We start from the raw sequence: 17,222 nt of genomic DNA on the forward strand, positions 1-17,222 counted from the left end.
AGGGTCCGCGGTTGGTGGAGAAGGTGGGTGAGATGCTCATGGGTTAGGAAACAGAAGGAGTTCAGATTCCTTATTCTCTGCACTTGTGTCTGCAGCCATTTCACCGGGGTCCAGTACTACTAAAGGACCTTCTGTTAAACCATTGACCAACTTTGTTCCTTGTCCATCTTTGATATCTTACAACTCAGAAGCTAGATAATAAATAAAATGTACCACTTAATCCTGCCTATAACTTTTATGGAAAAAAAATGCTCCTTTCTTTCCCGAGCCTGCAGTCTGAAAGCACCCCCAACACTGCCGTGAGTTTATCCAAGGATCTGTGTCGCCATCAGCTCCCTGAGGCGGGAGCCGGCACACTGTCCAGCCCCACAGGAGGCGCCCCTGGAGCATACGGAGTAGAAATGTACTCTCATGGCTCCGATGATCACACCTGTCCTTCACTTAGAAAGGACCATAATACAGAACAAGTTTGTGCCATTCATTCCTGTTCCTGGAGAAAAAGTTCCCCGTGGGAAGGAAAGGAACCTACCAAGCGGACTCAAGAAGTCCAGACTTAAAGCTGCGACTGCGTGATTGATTGACTGACCTTTAACTAGGTTAGGGAATTAATTCAAGCCAGTGGTTCTCCATCCTGGCTGCATATTTAAAGCAGTATGAATTAAAGAAGCATTTAATTATCAGAAAAAAAAAAGATTTCAGAATCACTAGGAATGTGGTCTGGACGTACTTCTTAAAAGCTCCCTGGAGGATTCTAATGTGCAGCTGACATTAAAGGCACTGATTTGACAAATCAAGTAATTATCAATTAATGCTGCTTTATTTCCCTGAGATATTTCTTCTCTACGATGCTCATCAATATGGAAGAAAGATGAAACCAGCTGGAGCAGGGCAGAGTGTGTCCTCGCCCAGCACGATGCCTTGCTTCCCAGAGCTGCACCAGTGCACCTGCCTCACTGGCCACACTCGTCTCTCCGCGCCCCTATCCTCACCCACCGCAGACGACCCCAATGCCCCCACCTCTTGCATGTAGTTCTGGGTCCTCTGAACCACCAGATCGATGTGGGGGAATCTGAAACGGCTCTTGAGATCCTGCAGGTGCTCCTGAAGCAGGTTGACTTTAATATAACAAGGTTCCATCTTCATGGAGTCCAGTGGAAGACTCGTAAGCCGGTCCAGATGCTGCATTTTGGGGAAGGGAAAAGTTAAACAGCCCCAGACTTAGGAACCATTTAACGTACCTATTATGTATGACATAAATTTTAAAACAATCAAACATATGTTATTAGAGTGATGACTTCTCAGATCACTGCATCTGTGACCTCTTCATTGTCCTATTTCCCTCCTTAGGTGGGTCCTTGAGGCCACTTTGCTGCTAGGACGGAGACTGGTCTGAGAGCCAGAGGGAGGACGGAGGCACCCCGGGATGCGGTCGGTGGGCTCCAGTCTTCCCAGGCTCTCGATGGACCCCAAGCGTCCCCTTCCAGCGCTCAGGCACTCAGGTGGGCTCTCTGGCACTGGAACGGCTGGGCCCAGGAGCCTCCAAACCCTTCTTTAATGAGTGACATCTCCCTCAGGAAACCCCAGAGGGTCAGGGCGCCCCCGGGCTCCTGCGCTCTCAGGGGAAAGCCAGAGCCCCCACAGTCCTCTGCGGCCCCGGCAGCGCCCACAGGGCTTCCCTCCACTCATGGATGAGGGGATGGGTGAGCTGGGAAGCAGCCTGGCCTGGAAGAAGCATCCAGTTTTATAACCTGGCATCCCCCCTCCTCTAGGCTATACAAGGGATAACTTGATCGATGAGGCCGTCCGGCTTCCAGCAAGTGGGAGAGCGACAGACCTCGTCCACTAAAGACGTCACGGGTTATCCCCGTCTTCTTACGCCGCGTGCGTCGTTGCCAACAGCACGCATCCTATTTTCCAAGCTGACCTAAAAGTCATTTTTAAAATTGAATATTGGAGGTCTGGAGTAAACAGGAGAGTGGGTGGAGAAAGAGAAGATAGAAAGAGAGGTGCTGAAAACGGAGGCTGAGGGAGAACTGGGGAGTAACACAGTAACAGCGTGAGTGTGGATAATACAGGGAGGTTCAGGTCACAGAAAAGAGAGAAATCTAGAATTCCAGATTTTTCTAAGCAGGAATTTAACAAGGGCCCACTCTCTTTGCTTGTAAAGGGAAAACATTACTGTCTTTAAGAAGTCAGCTCTGGAGAGCACCACTGAAGTAGAATTCATGATCAAAAGCATCCTGCCAAACTTGCCCCTTGTCACATCACATGTAATGTGTCTGTTTTTTTTGTTTTTTTTTTTTAAGTATCAATTAAACAGACAGGAGAGGAAAAACTGGTTACCATGTTGCTCTTATAAGACTGGCAAAAAGTTTAAACAAGTGATTCCCTAATGCTGATGGGAATTTAAGGGAAAAGTATTCTGTCGTGTACAACTGGTGAGATGTAAAATTCAAATCCTTTGTGGGGGATGCAAATGGAAGCGTCAGTTAACATGAGAAATAGTCCTGCCTTTCAACCTAACAGCCCTGTCCTAGGAATCTAATCCGTGGAAACAAAAGTATCAAAGTATCTGAACAGGGTGGGAAGGGACAGACTGGGAGCTCGAGATTTGCAGATGCTGACAGGCATATATAAAATAGATAAACAAGTTCATACTGTATAGCACAGGGAAATATATTCAATATCTTATAGTAGCTCACAGTGAAAAAGAATGTGAAAAAGGATATATCTGTTTTCACGTATGACTGAAGCATTGTGCTGTGCACCAGGAACTGACACAACACTGTAAACTGACTATAACTCAATAAAAAAAAGTATCTGAATATATGCAACAAGGTTATTTATCACAGCTTTGTTCATAGTGCCAACAATATTTGGATGGTTGGATAAATCAAGGTATGTCCACACATGAAATATTATGCAGCTATTACAAAAAAGATTTAGAGCTAGAACAGGTAAAAACAGTTTCATGGGGTATTTTTGAGTGAGAAAACTGATAAACAGAGCAATTTATATAATATAACCCCATTTTTCTAAGGGCAAACAATAGGAAAAAAAATAGCCTATAAAATGTGTGTTTTATATGATATACAGGCATGGAGAAAAAGCAGAGAATGGCACATGCTAAGCTGTTAACACTGGTTAACTGAGCGGGGTGTGAGGTACAGACAGAGGACAGAGAGTAAAGGAAAAGGCTGCAATAAGAAACCTCAAAATGTTTACAGACTGACCCCCTTTCTATACAATCACATGTGTGTGTGCATAAAAAAAGGAAAAGAAAAGAAACAGAAGCATCTGGTTTCATCCACTGCCTTGAAGGGATGTCCATCGTGATACAACAAGCTGCCCAGCTCTGTCCGCCAGTGAGCCCCAGCTTTAAGGGGCAGCAGGTCCTCTGGAGGTCTTGTTACAGCAGACCACTGGGCCCCACCCCGGAGCTCCTGGTCCTGTGGGTCACCAGCGGGGCCTGAGAACCTGCATTTTTAGCAGCTGGGTGATGCTGCCGCTGGTCCCATACTGTGAGGAAGCTGGTTTTCCTCATGAGTCTGCATTTTTGGAAACCAACCAACCAACCAACAAAGTTTATAGAAATGAGGATACATGCTTATATGTTTGTATGGATAAGGAGGAAGTGTATGAGGATGCATACTAAGCTGTTTATATTAGTTAATTCAGGGAGCTGGGAGGGGAGATGGCCTAGGAGCTGGTGGTGGAGTAGCACCAGGTAGGTACGGGCGATGGTGATTAATTTCGCCTTTATATTAATCTCGGAGTATACTGTTTCACTTATGAAGGCATATTATTTTTGCAACTTGAAAACCATCAAAAGAAATCAGGTAGACAGACGGATGAGTGGATGGTTGAAAAATGTGGTTGGATCAATGGAAGAAAGACCGGATGAACAGATGGAAGGGCAGATGAATGGAAGGAAGGAGGAAGGGTGGGAAGGAAGGAGGGAGAGGAGAATGAATGAATGCAGATAAAGACCCACAAAACAGGCAGCCCCAGGCAGACCACGCACACTCCACTCCTCCGCTTGTAGCCTACCTCCTTTAGCTGGGCACTGTCTTTGGCGGTCTGAAAGTTCTGGCTGAGTTCATCCACTTGTTTTTCAAAGAGTGCACGGACTTCACTGAATCCTGAGCTCACTGGTCCCATGAGCTCCTCCAGGATGGACGCCAGGAATGGCTGCACACTCTCCACACAGCTTCTCTCTGCTGGCTGGGCCACCAACGCTGAGGCAGGAAACAGTCAGAAAACGGGGAGTTAGGGCAAAAGTGGACCCAGAGGCATCGGTCCAGGGGCCAGGGCTGGACGGTGCCCCACGGGGTCCTTTAGCACAGCCAAGGCAAGTGTGGACGGGTGAGCAGGACCAGCACAGTGAGTCCTGTGCTGGCCTCCACTGGGACCGAAAACCACCAGACGCTTTGAGATTGGCACAAAGAGAGTCTCTCCTCTCCCCTAGATTTCCTGTCCTGGGATGAAATGCCTTTTTCTGCTTGATCCCCTGTGAATACGCAATGCCTAATACAAAAAGAGAGAAAGGAAGAAAGGAAGGAAGGACAGAAGAAAGGAAGGAAGGAAGGAAGGAAGAAAGAAAAGAAATAAAGGAAGGAAGGAAGGAAAGGAAGGAAGAAAGAAAAAGAAAGGAAGGAAGGAAGGAAGAAAGAAAGAAAAAGAAAGAAAGAAAGAAAGAAAGAAAGAAAGAAAGAAAGAAAGAAAGAAAGAAAGAAAGAAAGAAAGAAAGAAAGAAAGAAAGAAAGGAAGGGAAGAAAGAAAATGCTAATGGCCCATCTATTTACTATCAATCATCGTCATTATAAATGCATACAGCGTGTCTTCTAAAAACACAACTTACTCGGTTTTAACTCATTTCTCTAAGGGTGAATCAGTTGATATAACTCAATTTCCCTTCCCCCTCCTCAAGAGACTTTTTAAAAACTCAAGTACAGTCTTTTTGGGGGCAAATGGAAACAAATTCCAATCAGTTTGCTACCCTGCCTCCCATCCACACCCCTATTTTTTTTTAAAGACGCTATTTTTTCTGATAATCAAGGATGATGTGCTCCATGACAAAAACAGAGAGAGGACAGAAAACCATAAAGAGGGTTAGATGTAACTGTATTCTTACTTCCTGGAGGAAATACAGCTCTTTGATTTAGAAGAGGAAGAGCATAGTAAAGCTGTGAGTCAGTAAGTTTGGACAGGACATGGAAATCTGCATTTTTTTTTAAGTCCTAAGGTGATTCTCAGGACTGGCCAGGTTTGGAAGCAGCGATACAGTAAAGGCAGTCTGCTCCCACTTCGTGGATGGAAGGCCAGCTCTGCGCAGCCAGGGAAGTGACCCAGCCTTGTCATGGCATCACAGAACTGAGCAGGGAGGCATGAACTCACCCCATGTCCAGTCCTTCTTTTACAAAAGGCAAAAAGGGGGCCTGGAGATGTTAGATGACTTGACCAAGGTCACACCTTAATTTTCAGATCCAGAATTATTATTCATAAGTATTTCTTAATTTTTCTTGGCAAATAACTTGCTGATGGTGAGACAGATGGCTACATTCTCACTTCAATTTGCAGAAATATTTCACAGAGTTATGGAGGATCTGCCCACTAGTCTGAGACTCTGAGATGGCCAATGCTACTGGTATTATGAATAACTCATACATTTGGGGGATGGAAAATATTAACCAGGTCATAGAATTACCAGGGGAACAGAACACTTTCTATTGTATGGTTCAAATATGAAACAGTCTATGACTTCAAAAGATAACTTTCTTGATACCAAAATGCAAAATTGTTGCCAAAAGGATAAATGAAGTTTTTATCAATGAACTCTGAGAGAACTATTTGAAAAACATCTAATTGAAATTTCAGAATAATCATGAACATGGGTTATTAATATACAGTAAAGGCTTAGCAGCTGGCTGATGTCCCCCACGGGGTGGGGGCAGAGACAGGCACAGGCAGGGGTGATGGGAGGCCAAGCTCCTCTCTGCCCAACCCTCCCCACCCCGTGCCTAGGTGCCAGTGTGTGCTCCAGCCCTCTCTCCGTGCCTTTATTCAGGGTTCCTTCCACCTGTGCCTTCCTACCTCCACCTCTGCTTATCAACATCCTACTCACCTCCTCAAGGCCAAGTTCAAATTTCACCCATCTGGGACAGCTTAGTGCCTGGAACCACCACACGGCTTCCTGAACTACGATCTGCTGGTGTTTCCTTAACGATCGGATAAATTTTACCTCCCACACAGGTGCGCCCTGCTGCTTCTCAGGGACGCAGAGCTGCTGCTGTTGAATCACGTCTTGTGCCGTACGTTCATTCAGTTGCGCAGAGTGATTCAGAGAGGACGCCAGGCCCGGGGGCTGGACTTGGCCTGACTGTCACATTCTAGCTTTGGAATCTCAGGAAAGTTACTCTCTACCTCAATTTTCTTATCTGTAAAATGGAGATCCTAAGAGTCATCACTCCGAGGGTTATGCTGAGGATTAAATGAGTTCACTCTGTTCAAAGTGCACAGGCCCGTGTGGGACCCTCTGGAAGTACTCGGTACCTGTCAGCTCCGGCCCAACCTGTCAGCATTATCATTCTTCCCAATCAGCTGACACTAACCCAGCATTCTCACTGCCGGGGCCCACAGGTTTTTTTGATGTTGAAATGGTTTCTGCTTGGGGACCACGGCGCTCTCTGTTCTTGCCTCTCTTGTGGAAGTCACCGTATTTTTCCTTCTGTTTCAGTGTCTTTTATCCTCTCCTGTTTGTAAAATTATGTCTTCTTCTTTGACTCTTCAGAGACCTTGTATTCAGCAGGAGCAGAATAAATGCTTATTGAATGAATCCGTGCTTGTGGAGCAGAACTTACACCAGTTGCTTCACTCCCAAGGGTCATATGGGAGGAAATAACGAGGTGACTACTTTAATACTCTCAAAGTTTCTTCAAAATCCAAAGCCTTCTAACATGCAGCTTGACGTGCACTGCCTTATTTTATTAAAGATGGAGAACCAGAGGCCTGGTAAAAAATTTGTTTCTGATATTCTGTTTTAAAAAGACTTGATCATGACTTCCTTTCAAGGCTTCCTTTAGGAAACAAAACCAAAAAAGTCCAGGGCAGAAAGTTTTTCCAGCTTATGTGAAATATACCGGAACCACAGAGACTCAGGCAAGAGAGAAAGACAGATTGGTTTAATTCAGGCCAGGAGAATGGCCACAGTTAGGCTCTGCTCAGCCCCAGAAAAGAGGTCTGTACTCGGGTACAGGAGTTGAGTGTTAGTAGTTTTAAGTTGCAGAAACACACTCAACCCTAGATCAGCTGTGCTAATAGAGGAATAAGAGACCTGGATCATAGGAAACAGAAAACAGTCCGAAGTTAGTTCATATCTGGCTCAAATAAACAACAGATTCAGACACGCACAACTTTGCTCCAGGTGAGCCTCGCCAGTCTCCTCTCAGGAGGGCCTGTTAGAAGAGCCTGGAGCAAGCCGGGCTGCAGCTCGAACAGGGCCTGGGGCGCAGAGGCGAATCCACCAAGCCGAGAGCCTCAGCAGAGGCTAAGTCTCTTGAGCACAGGCGTGGACTCTTCCCGCTTCACCGTGAGAGCTCCGTCGTCTTGCTCAGAAAGCGCTGAGCGAGTATTTTTTTTAAATGAATGAGTGAGTGAGAAGTTTGAAGACTGGCTATGTGAGAAGACTGCTGATACGCGACCCCAGATGGGCCGGCCTGCTCTCCCCCTGAAATGACATTCAGTGCGGTGTGCTTTGGGGCTGCAGGGGTGCCCAACCGCAGAATTCTATCCTGTAGAACCCTCAGAAGCCATCTAAGGCCCCTGTGAGGAGACGGGCAGACTGTCTTCCGTCCAGGGCCACCGTGTGAACATTTAAGGCTTTGAGGTCTGTAAGGTGTCAGTTCCAACGACTCAGCTGTGACCTTGTGGCATGAAAGCGGCCACAGACAAGACAGATGAATGGGCATAGATGTGTTCCAATAAGATTCTATTGACAGAAACGGATGGCAGGCCAGATTGGGCCCCCAGGGCCACAGTTTGCGGACCCCAATCTCACAGGCCCTCGTGATTTAGGAGGAGGACACTGACGTTGAGGGACCGCCCTGTGTGACCAGCTGTAAGAGCTGGGACCACAGACAGTCACTGACTCATACGATGGTTCTCCCTCGGATTTTTTAAGGTTCAAAGCAATCTGCATTCAGTAGAAACCATACTTCAGACTCTGAATGCTGATCTCCTTCTGGGCTCGTGACGAGCAGTACGAAGCTCCCTCGTGATGCTGGACAGGGCAGCATCAGGACAGTGGCAGCCGATACACTGGCAACCGTCCTACACCTGCACAGCCATTCCGACTTCCCCTCTCAGTACAGTGTTCAATCAGTCCCACGAGATATTCCACACTTTATTATAAAACAGACTCGGTGTTGGGTGCTTTTCCTCAACTGCGGGCTAACAGAAGTGTTCTGAGCACATCTCACCAGGCTGAGCCATGATACTCGGTAGGTTAGGCGTATGAAATGCATCTTCGACTTACAACGGGTTTATTGGGACGTCACCTTGTGTGTCGAGGAAGACCTGTAGGATCCAGATTTATTGACTCTACGCCAAAAGTGTTTTGTTTTTCTTGTTAAACGAAAATCTGCTAGCCCACGGATTCAGATATTCATCGTGCGTCTGCATGCAGCAGGCCTGGTACCAGGCCCTGGGAACCCTGAGTGAGCCAGGGCGGCCTGGCCCTCCCCTTAGGGAGCTTGCAGCAGGGGCAGGAGCGCGACAGTCTGGTGTAACAAGCACTACAGCGGGAGAGATGCAGCGCCCAGGCACACCCACGGCACAGGAGCCGCTCGTCACTGCGGTTTCCGTGGGCAGGCCTGGGCCCCTGAAAGCAGCCCCAGCTCGCTCCTGTTACGGCGGTGGTCACCTCCTCCCGAGCCCCTCAGTTTAGGTCTCCTCTAAAACCATCCATCCCAGCTCTGCGGGACAGCCCCAAACGCACAGCTCATTTAGTTCGTAGGAGCCTGGACTGTCTCCACTGACCTTTGATCTTTCCAGTTAAGAAGTTCTTTGAGTTCACAATCTGATCCATGTCTGAGCGGATGGTTCCTTCCAGGCCCTTGGCCAGAGCCCTGCATTCCTCCTTCAAGGCACTGAATCCCTCTGAAACTTGATGCCGAACCAGGGTGTAGGCCTCTTCCAGGAGCTGCGACAGAAAACACATAAATCGGGGCTCTGCCGTGCGTCAGCGCCCCACGGCGTCAAGCAGAGGGGGAAGGATTAATCACTTCCCATCACAACATAAACAAGACCGCGCGCACATTGCTCGTTTTCCTTTCGCAGTTAGAGTCTGTTTGGATTAGTCCTCATGTGAGTGACACCGAGCAGACTGGGCCTTTCCCCACGCAGGGAAGGAATTATGTATTAAAAAAAACCCTAAAAAGGGAAGGGAAGGGAACGTCCGTTTGGCGCAGCACAGCTGCACCATCGCTTACGCCGAACCAGGCCCTCTTCCTGTCGTTTCTCTTCCCCTTCATTTTGGGCAGGAGGTCTGTCTGAAGAGTCGGCAGGAGCTCCTCCATCACCAGGTTACTCAGGATCTGTCGAGAGGAAGAGGCCCCAGAGCTGGTTCAGTTGGTGACAACTAAATCTGAGCGCTGGGGCAACTGAAGGTGTCCTGACCGGCCCTCCCAGTCCTGGCTACGTAAGCCCGTGCTGGGCACACGGAATCTGTCAGGTTCACAGCTCGGCTCTGGTCTGAGGCCACAGACATCTCAAGGAAGACAATGTTAGAAGGGAAATAGATACAAGATCTTGTGGTGGCTCACAGCGAAAAAAAATGTGACAAGGAATATATGTATGTTCATGTATAGCTGAAAAATTGTGCTCTACACTGGAATTTGACACAACATTGCAAAATGACTATAACTCAATAAAAACGTGTTTAAAAAAACATTAAAAAATTCTTAAGCACCTGCAAGAAACAGTCACATCTGCAGACATTTTCCCATCGGAAAGGACCGATTCCTCAGATTCAAACTCCTCATATTCATTTCTTTCTTTTTCTTTTTTTCTTTGCCCTAACCCTAACCCTAACCCTAACAAACTTCTCATATTCAAACTGCAGACTCTAGTGCACTTAGGATAAGAGGGGAACTTCAGTTACGGCGAAGGGCACCCTTAGCAGAATTGTGAAGGGGGTCAGCCTAGGTTTTGGTGGCTCGAGTCCTTGCCTGTGTCCCCCGAGACCAGTTCTCCTCAAGCCTTCTTGGGATCTCAGTATCTTCATGCTCTTTTTTCCCACTGCACCCTGAATCCCCACCTCTAGCTTCTTTAAAGTTTAGGGGGAGCAAAAAAGGAGTAACAAACACTTTGGAGCAACTGGCTATTTGTGGAATGAGCAGAATATGGGAGGGGACTGTCAATTTTCAGAGTGTCTTTAAAAAAAATTGTTCCCAGAATTTTTCTTGGCTCAATGAAAATATTTCTTTTGAATCTGAGCAGTCATCTCTCCGGCCACGCACAAGGCTCCACGTAGCCCTGGCCCTTCGTCTTCACACCCGCCGCCCTAGCTGGGGCAGCGCTGGTGTTTGGATTCACTTTTACCATGAGTCTTGGGGCTCACAGCTCAGCTTTCAACATCAGGCTCCAGCCCAAGATTTATAACAGAACAAGAGTTATTTGGGGGAATGGAGACAGGCAGAGAAGTAGAGAACCACTGGACATCTGTTCAACGAATTTAAAATAATATTTGTCCAAAGTAATTGACTTTCTCATAAAAGCTCATAAGCTTTGGGAATTAAGACAGGCTTTTCTCTGAGGTCATCGGTCAGCCTCATGCTAGTGGGAGCACTCACGAGCTCACTAGATTTTGCCTTTCACCAGGGCTCTGTTTACAGCGGGATGTGGGCTCCAACTGACCTGGGCAGGAACGCCCTCAGGGTGGAGGTGGGCCAGTCCCCCAGTCCCCCCTGGGCCTGGGGGTCCCTAGGAGAGGAGGCTTCGAGGGTCAGCGCATGAATGGGGCTCCTGTCATTTGCAACGTGGAACTTGGGTGTGACAAAGACTATAGTGGGGTAGGATTTCCACCAGGCTCAGTCATTCATCGGTGGGGGCGTTTTTACCTTTCTTAATCCTTCTCTGGGGGCCCCTCGAGAGGTGAACCAGCATTTTTGAGGAGTCTAAGAGGAAGTTGACATGTGCAAACTCCATAGAAATCAACAAGTCCAAAAATTAGAGTCAAGCACGTGATCAATAATTCATGAACCCCCAGCTGGCCCAGTGGGGTAAGTTCTTGTTTGGAACATGTCTGCCCAGGGGTGACGACAGTGTGGCAAGGCGAGAGGGAGCCGAGAGCCTGAGGAGACTGAAGCCAGGACTTAAAATCTATGGGAAATATTATCTTTGTTGAAAAGTATTAAACTCAGGAATCCTAACAATTGTCTGAATTCATCCTTTTGCAGAGACTGGTTTGCCTCTGAGCCTGAGCAAGGAAGGGACTTGAAGGCTGAAAGCGTTCTACAGTCCAAAGGGAAAGAGAGCTCCACTTGGGTGGGCCTGTAGACTTCTGTCTTTCCCATACGACGTTCCAAGAAATGTGGTTCGATTTTATAACGTAGGAGCTGGAAAAGGAAACATGTCTGGGAAAAAAAGGAGGGGGAGGGGAGTGGGTTGCAAGGGGGGCTGTGATTAGACAAGAGCCCCGGGGGCAGGCAGGGCCTGAGGGCCCCAGCGGCTCGGCTTCTTCCCGGGACCCCCAGCCCCGGCCCACCTGGCCGAGCGCTGCTCCTCAGCAGCCCGGGGCCTACTCCGGGCTCCCCGCCGCCATCGGCCGTCCCGAGCAGGGTCCAGGGCACTCGGGCTGTTCTACAGAAAGTAGCTAATCTACTGTAAAATAACATACGAATGAAGAGGCCCCCCCAACCTTCTCTCCCCAGGCTAGGATTCCACTGAATCTTACCATCAGGGACCTAAAAATATCACCTGTGCTTTGAAAAAGGGGTGTGTGTGTGTAAATGTAACTGCTGGGATTTAACTGGGAGATGAAACATCCCACTGCACATGTGAGAAACCCAACATGCCATTCGGTTGATCAAGGCCAGCAAACCCCGGCTCACCCCCTGAAGGCCGCAGCTCGGGTGGCCTTCCAGATACTGCGGCCGTGAGGAAGGCGAGGCCGGGGGGGCCACCCCCTTGGCCTGACCGGGCTGTTGGCCTCGTGCCCTTTGTGTTACAGAGCAGCCGTGGGTGAAAGAATCCATTTAAAGGGGACACCTCAAGGTCATTAGGCAAAGGACTACCCTGGAACATATGAACAAAGCCTAAAGATGTAAATGGTTTTCTGGTCTTGAAACCATCCTGATCTGTGGGAACTATGAGCTATTCTTTTGGCCTGTCTGGTTAATTTAAAGGCAAAAAATATTTATATATACCACATAACTTATATTTACATATCACAAAATTCTTTCCCTTATGACTTCATTTGATACATTTTTATTGACAAGCAAAAATACATTGATGCTTTTTACTGGTGTACAAATATTTTCACCTTAAGAATCTGTCAGGCAAGTTATTCTAAGATACTTGCTTTGCCTGGACACTTGCCTAAAATAGCCATCACCATCAGGGCAAGTCATTCTTGCTGTGTGAGTCATTACTGTGAAGATAATCACATAACAATGCTGAAAATCTTCTGAACACAGCCCCCTAGGGTAGGAGGTTAGGGCAATGTTGTGAGTAAGCTCTCAGCAGACATAAAAAAATGCAAATAAACTCAGTGCTTTAAACAAAAGATGTCATATTCTCAAACTCAGCTATGCCGTGCCATTTTCTTTAGCTATGCGGCAGCTTCCTGACTGCTTTTTCTGTGTGAGTCCCAGGACAGACGCTGCTTCTGCCCCGTATGTAAGCGGTCATGACGAAGCTGGCTCCTCCCAGGCCCCGCACGGGCCAGTCTTGGAAAGCATTTCCTTTCACCAGCTTCTCTAGGGATCACCTGACATGGCTCAAAATGCATTTCTGTCACAGACTGGCTTTGTGACTTTGGACCAGCCTCTCTGAATGTCCTTTCTCTCACCTGGACAAATAATCGTGAAATGCCCTTCCAGTGCTCACAAAGACACTCAGATTCCTGGGGTAGCGAAACTTTTCATTAGGTGCCTTGATAACTTCAGCTTTTATTCATTTCTTCTCTGGTTTTTGTTTTGCTTTGTTTTCCCACTTAAGGTATTTTTTTATACCGCAAAATTAGCACCTTCCTACGACTGCTTCGTGCTAACGTTTTGCGATATCCAGATACGTACAGAACCACGCCTGTACCCCACACATGCTTCGAAGGCTGCCTTGTTCTCCGGATGTTTCTAGGTATGACTCGCCCCCCCGCGATGCCAAGGGATGAGCGACTGCACCCTCTTGCACCTTACAGCGCTTCGCACACAGCAGCCCCAAGCAAAGAGCAGAAGGTCAGCGGAAGAAAACTAAGTCAATGCTCAACTCACAGAAAGGACTCACTAAGCACCTGCTTCCAAGGGTGTCGTGAAGGAATGTGAGCTGGTGTGAGATTTCAAATGGGAGGAAAAGGAGCAAAGTACATGTCCAACTTGGGACAGCCACACGGTTGATGCTGACCTTTCACTGGACCAGGAGTCAGAAGCCATCGTTTCTTGGCCATTTATCCACTTGGTGCATGACCCTGGGACAATCAGCTGCTCAGGGCAGAGACCACTCTGCCGTGCCCATCTCAGGGTCACTAGCACCCAGCATGGTGCCTGGCATAGAGTGGCTCAATAAATGATTGTTGAATGAATAAAACTGGGCAAGTCACTTAATTGCTATATGTCTCCCTCAGTTTTCTCATCTATAAAGTAGAGATGAGAACTGCTCCACCCATCTCATGAGGCTGTGGAACAGACAGAGTTTGGACTCGAACATAAAAAGTATCACACAGAGACATTTTACCACTGGTATATCCATTAAATATGGTTGTTTCTCTGACAGGCCACTCAGTGGCAAATGGTTCGGCCTCCCCTATGCTTTCATTTTGCTTTGTGGCCTAAGTACAGTTAGGCTTTAATCCTCTCTGATTTATAAGTGGATGTGTTTCCTCCAAATAGCAGAAACAAAGAATTGGTTAAAGTTCTTGAGTTAAGTTTCAGGATGGGAAATAAATGAGTTTAGAATCCACCAAGAAAAGGGGAGGAGGAGGAGAGGGACGAGGAGGGGTCAGGGGAAGGGAGGGGGCGGAGAGGGGGAGGGGAGAAGGAAGAGAAGGGGATGGGGAGGGGGACAGGGAGAGTGAGGGGAGAGGGGAGGGGAGGGGAAAGGAAAAAGAGGGAGAGGAGGAGGGCATGGGGGGGGAGGAAGAGGAGAAGATGCTGAGTCATATGGCAGAACAATAAAGAAAATGTTTTCGGCTTTAGGTGTTTAATGACCATACAAAAGCAAGATGCCATCTGGCACCTTCCAAATATTGTTTCCTTAAAAACAAAATTTCACTGACTCCAGAAAGAGGTATTCTAGGATATGAGGGGAAAATCAAAGAAGAACACTCTTGGACCCTGTGTGCCTCTAATTAAATAATGCCCACACCCAGCCTCCTCCTCCTGACTGCATCAGCCGGGTGATGGGTGTCCTCACAGAGGACGGGTCACATCGTGCAACACAGTTCCCTTGGAGATTTGTAACAACGTGCCCGGTACAAGCCAACCAAGACACTTAGCCCATGACCTGCACCTCATCAGGATCGTGGGAAACTATACGGAACCACAGGGGACAGAGCACTAGAAAAGGTACGTGAAACACGCAGAAGACTTTCTAATGCTTTTAATATGTGTCCTTCAATTAGGTCATTTATAAACCATTCCATAGATAAAGACAACTATGTGCCAAATACTCTTCCAACAACATCTCATTCAATTCTCACAGCCCGGCAAGGCAAACATCATTCTTAATTTTTTCAGACGGAGTACCAGGAGTACCACTAGGGGACTAAAAGAGGTTAAGGATCCTGGCAGGGTCTAGCCCAAGTCTGCTGACCTAAAGCCTCACCACGCCCTTTGCACCATGCCTCGCTGCTCACATTTGCTTCCAGGCTGGAAGCATGAGGTCATCGGAGAGAATAATGCTTTTTCCAGAAAGAAAAAAAAAAGAAAAAATAGAAGTAGCTTTTCCACTGTGGTTGCAGTGTTTGGGGCTGCCCTGTTTAGTTCCTGGTCTGGAGGTCTCTGCAGAGGCTGCCCAGTAGCTTACTGACCAAACACTTCTAGGCAAGGAGAGAAATGGCCTTTGGAACTAAATCTTCCATTCTTGCAACTTTTTTTAAAATTGTTTTCTATGACCCTGACCTCCTGCCACTCAGAAAAGGATCCAAAATTCTGAGCCCCATGTTACCTGGATTTCATCCCCAGTGATCATTTCGCACGAGCCATAGTGTCCCTTCTCCTGTCGGAAGAATTGCACAGCTTCCAAAAAGGCCTGGGCTTCAAACGTTGTCTGCTTCGTGTAATCTAAAAGGAAGAGGCAAGCACATTTAGCAAAGAAACAATACTTGATCTTACATTTTCCTGTGGTTCTTCAAGTGTAGTGGCTCAGAGACCTAGCGTTACCTGAATGTTACAAGGGGTGGGATTGCGAGACGCAGACAAGGTAAACAAGAACTGAATTCAAAGTCCATTTGCAGGTGTGCATCACATTACTTGCTACTAAACCAGCTGACGAATTCTGTCAGTTGCTGGACATACTGGTTAGGACCTGAGCAAATCTTTCCCTCTTCCTCTCTCTTGTAAATGCTTCCTTCAGGCACCAGGCACTCTGTGGCTTTATGCCACCAACCATAACACCCCACTGGGGCCGACCGTTCCTTAACAGAGCTTCACGTACCCAAGGAATCTCTCCCAGTTTCTCAAACAAAACTCCAAGTTTTCTGTGACCTGATAGCAACTTGCTGTCAAAAGGACATCAATATAATACACTGATTTATGCAAATGAAGGATGATACTTGCTAACACTTACATAGCAAGATGCTGTTCTTCTAAGCATGTCACAGATTTCACTGAAACCTCACAAAATCCTCTCAGGTGCGTGTTACTGTCACCTGCAGTTTCTAGGTGAGGAGACTGAAAGTGCAGAAAGCGGACTTAGTTGCCTAAGGTCACACAGCTAGTCGGGGCGGGCACGCAGGGCGCCTGCCGTCGGCGCCTGCCCCTAAGGGCTGTACGGTATTACCTCACGTACGAGGTTTTGCGTTTGCCTTTCTGATACATTTAAAAGGTGTTATATCTGAGAAATAATACACTACCACGAAGGGGTGGATATCTAATGGTAGACTTTATGTGTGCCGAACAGCTTTCCCAGAATTCCGCAGATCACACCAGGCATGTGAATAGCTTCACTTCTGCTGTGGACTGAATGCCTGTGCCTCCTAAAATTCATATGCAGAACCCCAGTCCCCAGCGTGATGGTATTTGGAGATGGAGGCTTTGGGAGGTCGCGAAGGCAGAGCCCTCATGTCGGAGTCAGAGCCCATGTAAGAAAACTGTCTCTCTGTCTCTCTCTCTGTCTCTGTCTCTCTGTCTCTCTCTGTCTCTCTCCAGACTCAGGCTCTGCCCCCGCCTTGATCCCGGACTTCCAAGACGCTGGTGTGTGTTAGAGCAGTCCAAACTGAGCAGCAGGACTTTCAACACATAAGACTCGCTCATGGAGGACACAGTGATAACTGAATTACAGAAATCTTAGCAGGGAAGTGAATTCTAGAAGTAATCTAATCTAACAATAAGGAGATCAAATCTTAGAAAGGGGGAATAAAGTGGGTAAAGGGACGTGACTGAAAGGGCAGAGCCTTCTGCCTCCGGCTCTCCCCCGACAGGACCCGGAGCTCTCCTGCCAACAGCACACGGTCTGCATCAGCAGGGCAACGCCAGATCGGCCCGCTGAAGGCAGCTGGTTCACCGGGGGGACCTTCAGGGCTTTAGCCAGTGGGATTGCTCAGTCAGGGACGGAAAGGTTGATATGAGGACTGGGCAGAACCAAAAGAGGGTCAGTCTGCTCCCAAAAGTGACAATCAGCTAATAGATCGCACATGACTCTTGTGAGATTGGCTTACGGGGTCATAAGGCCCAGAACTCGAAGGAGAAAGCACAACTCCAGGCACCGCCTCCATAGATTCAAGCAGAATTCTTCACGGTGGGGGAACCAGGAAGCCAGAAGCTCCACCTTCAAAACTGTGGGACAGC

General features: G+C 47.7%; 1 protein-coding gene across 1 annotated transcript in view; it reads right to left on the reverse strand.

Moving 5' to 3' along the window:
• The window catches only part of NIBAN1 (niban apoptosis regulator 1), a 145,895-nt gene that overhangs the window by 13,617 nt on the left and 115,056 nt on the right, over nucleotides 1-17,222 (reverse strand). The window contains exons 6-10 of the mRNA XM_064478085.1: nucleotides 15,382-15,497; nucleotides 9,489-9,593; nucleotides 9,037-9,199; nucleotides 4,051-4,238; nucleotides 1,018-1,179 (exon numbers count right to left, since the gene is read on the reverse strand). Of these exons, the coding sequence (XP_064334155.1) occupies nucleotides 1,018-1,179; nucleotides 4,051-4,238; nucleotides 9,037-9,199; nucleotides 9,489-9,593; nucleotides 15,382-15,497 (734 nt within the window). The remainder of the gene's footprint in view (nucleotides 1-1,017; nucleotides 1,180-4,050; nucleotides 4,239-9,036; nucleotides 9,200-9,488; nucleotides 9,594-15,381; nucleotides 15,498-17,222) is intronic.

Source organism: Camelus dromedarius, chromosome 23, assembly GCF_036321535.1.
Source record: "Camelus dromedarius isolate mCamDro1 chromosome 23, mCamDro1.pat, whole genome shotgun sequence".
Lineage (NCBI taxonomy): Eukaryota > Metazoa > Chordata > Mammalia > Artiodactyla > Camelidae > Camelus > Camelus dromedarius.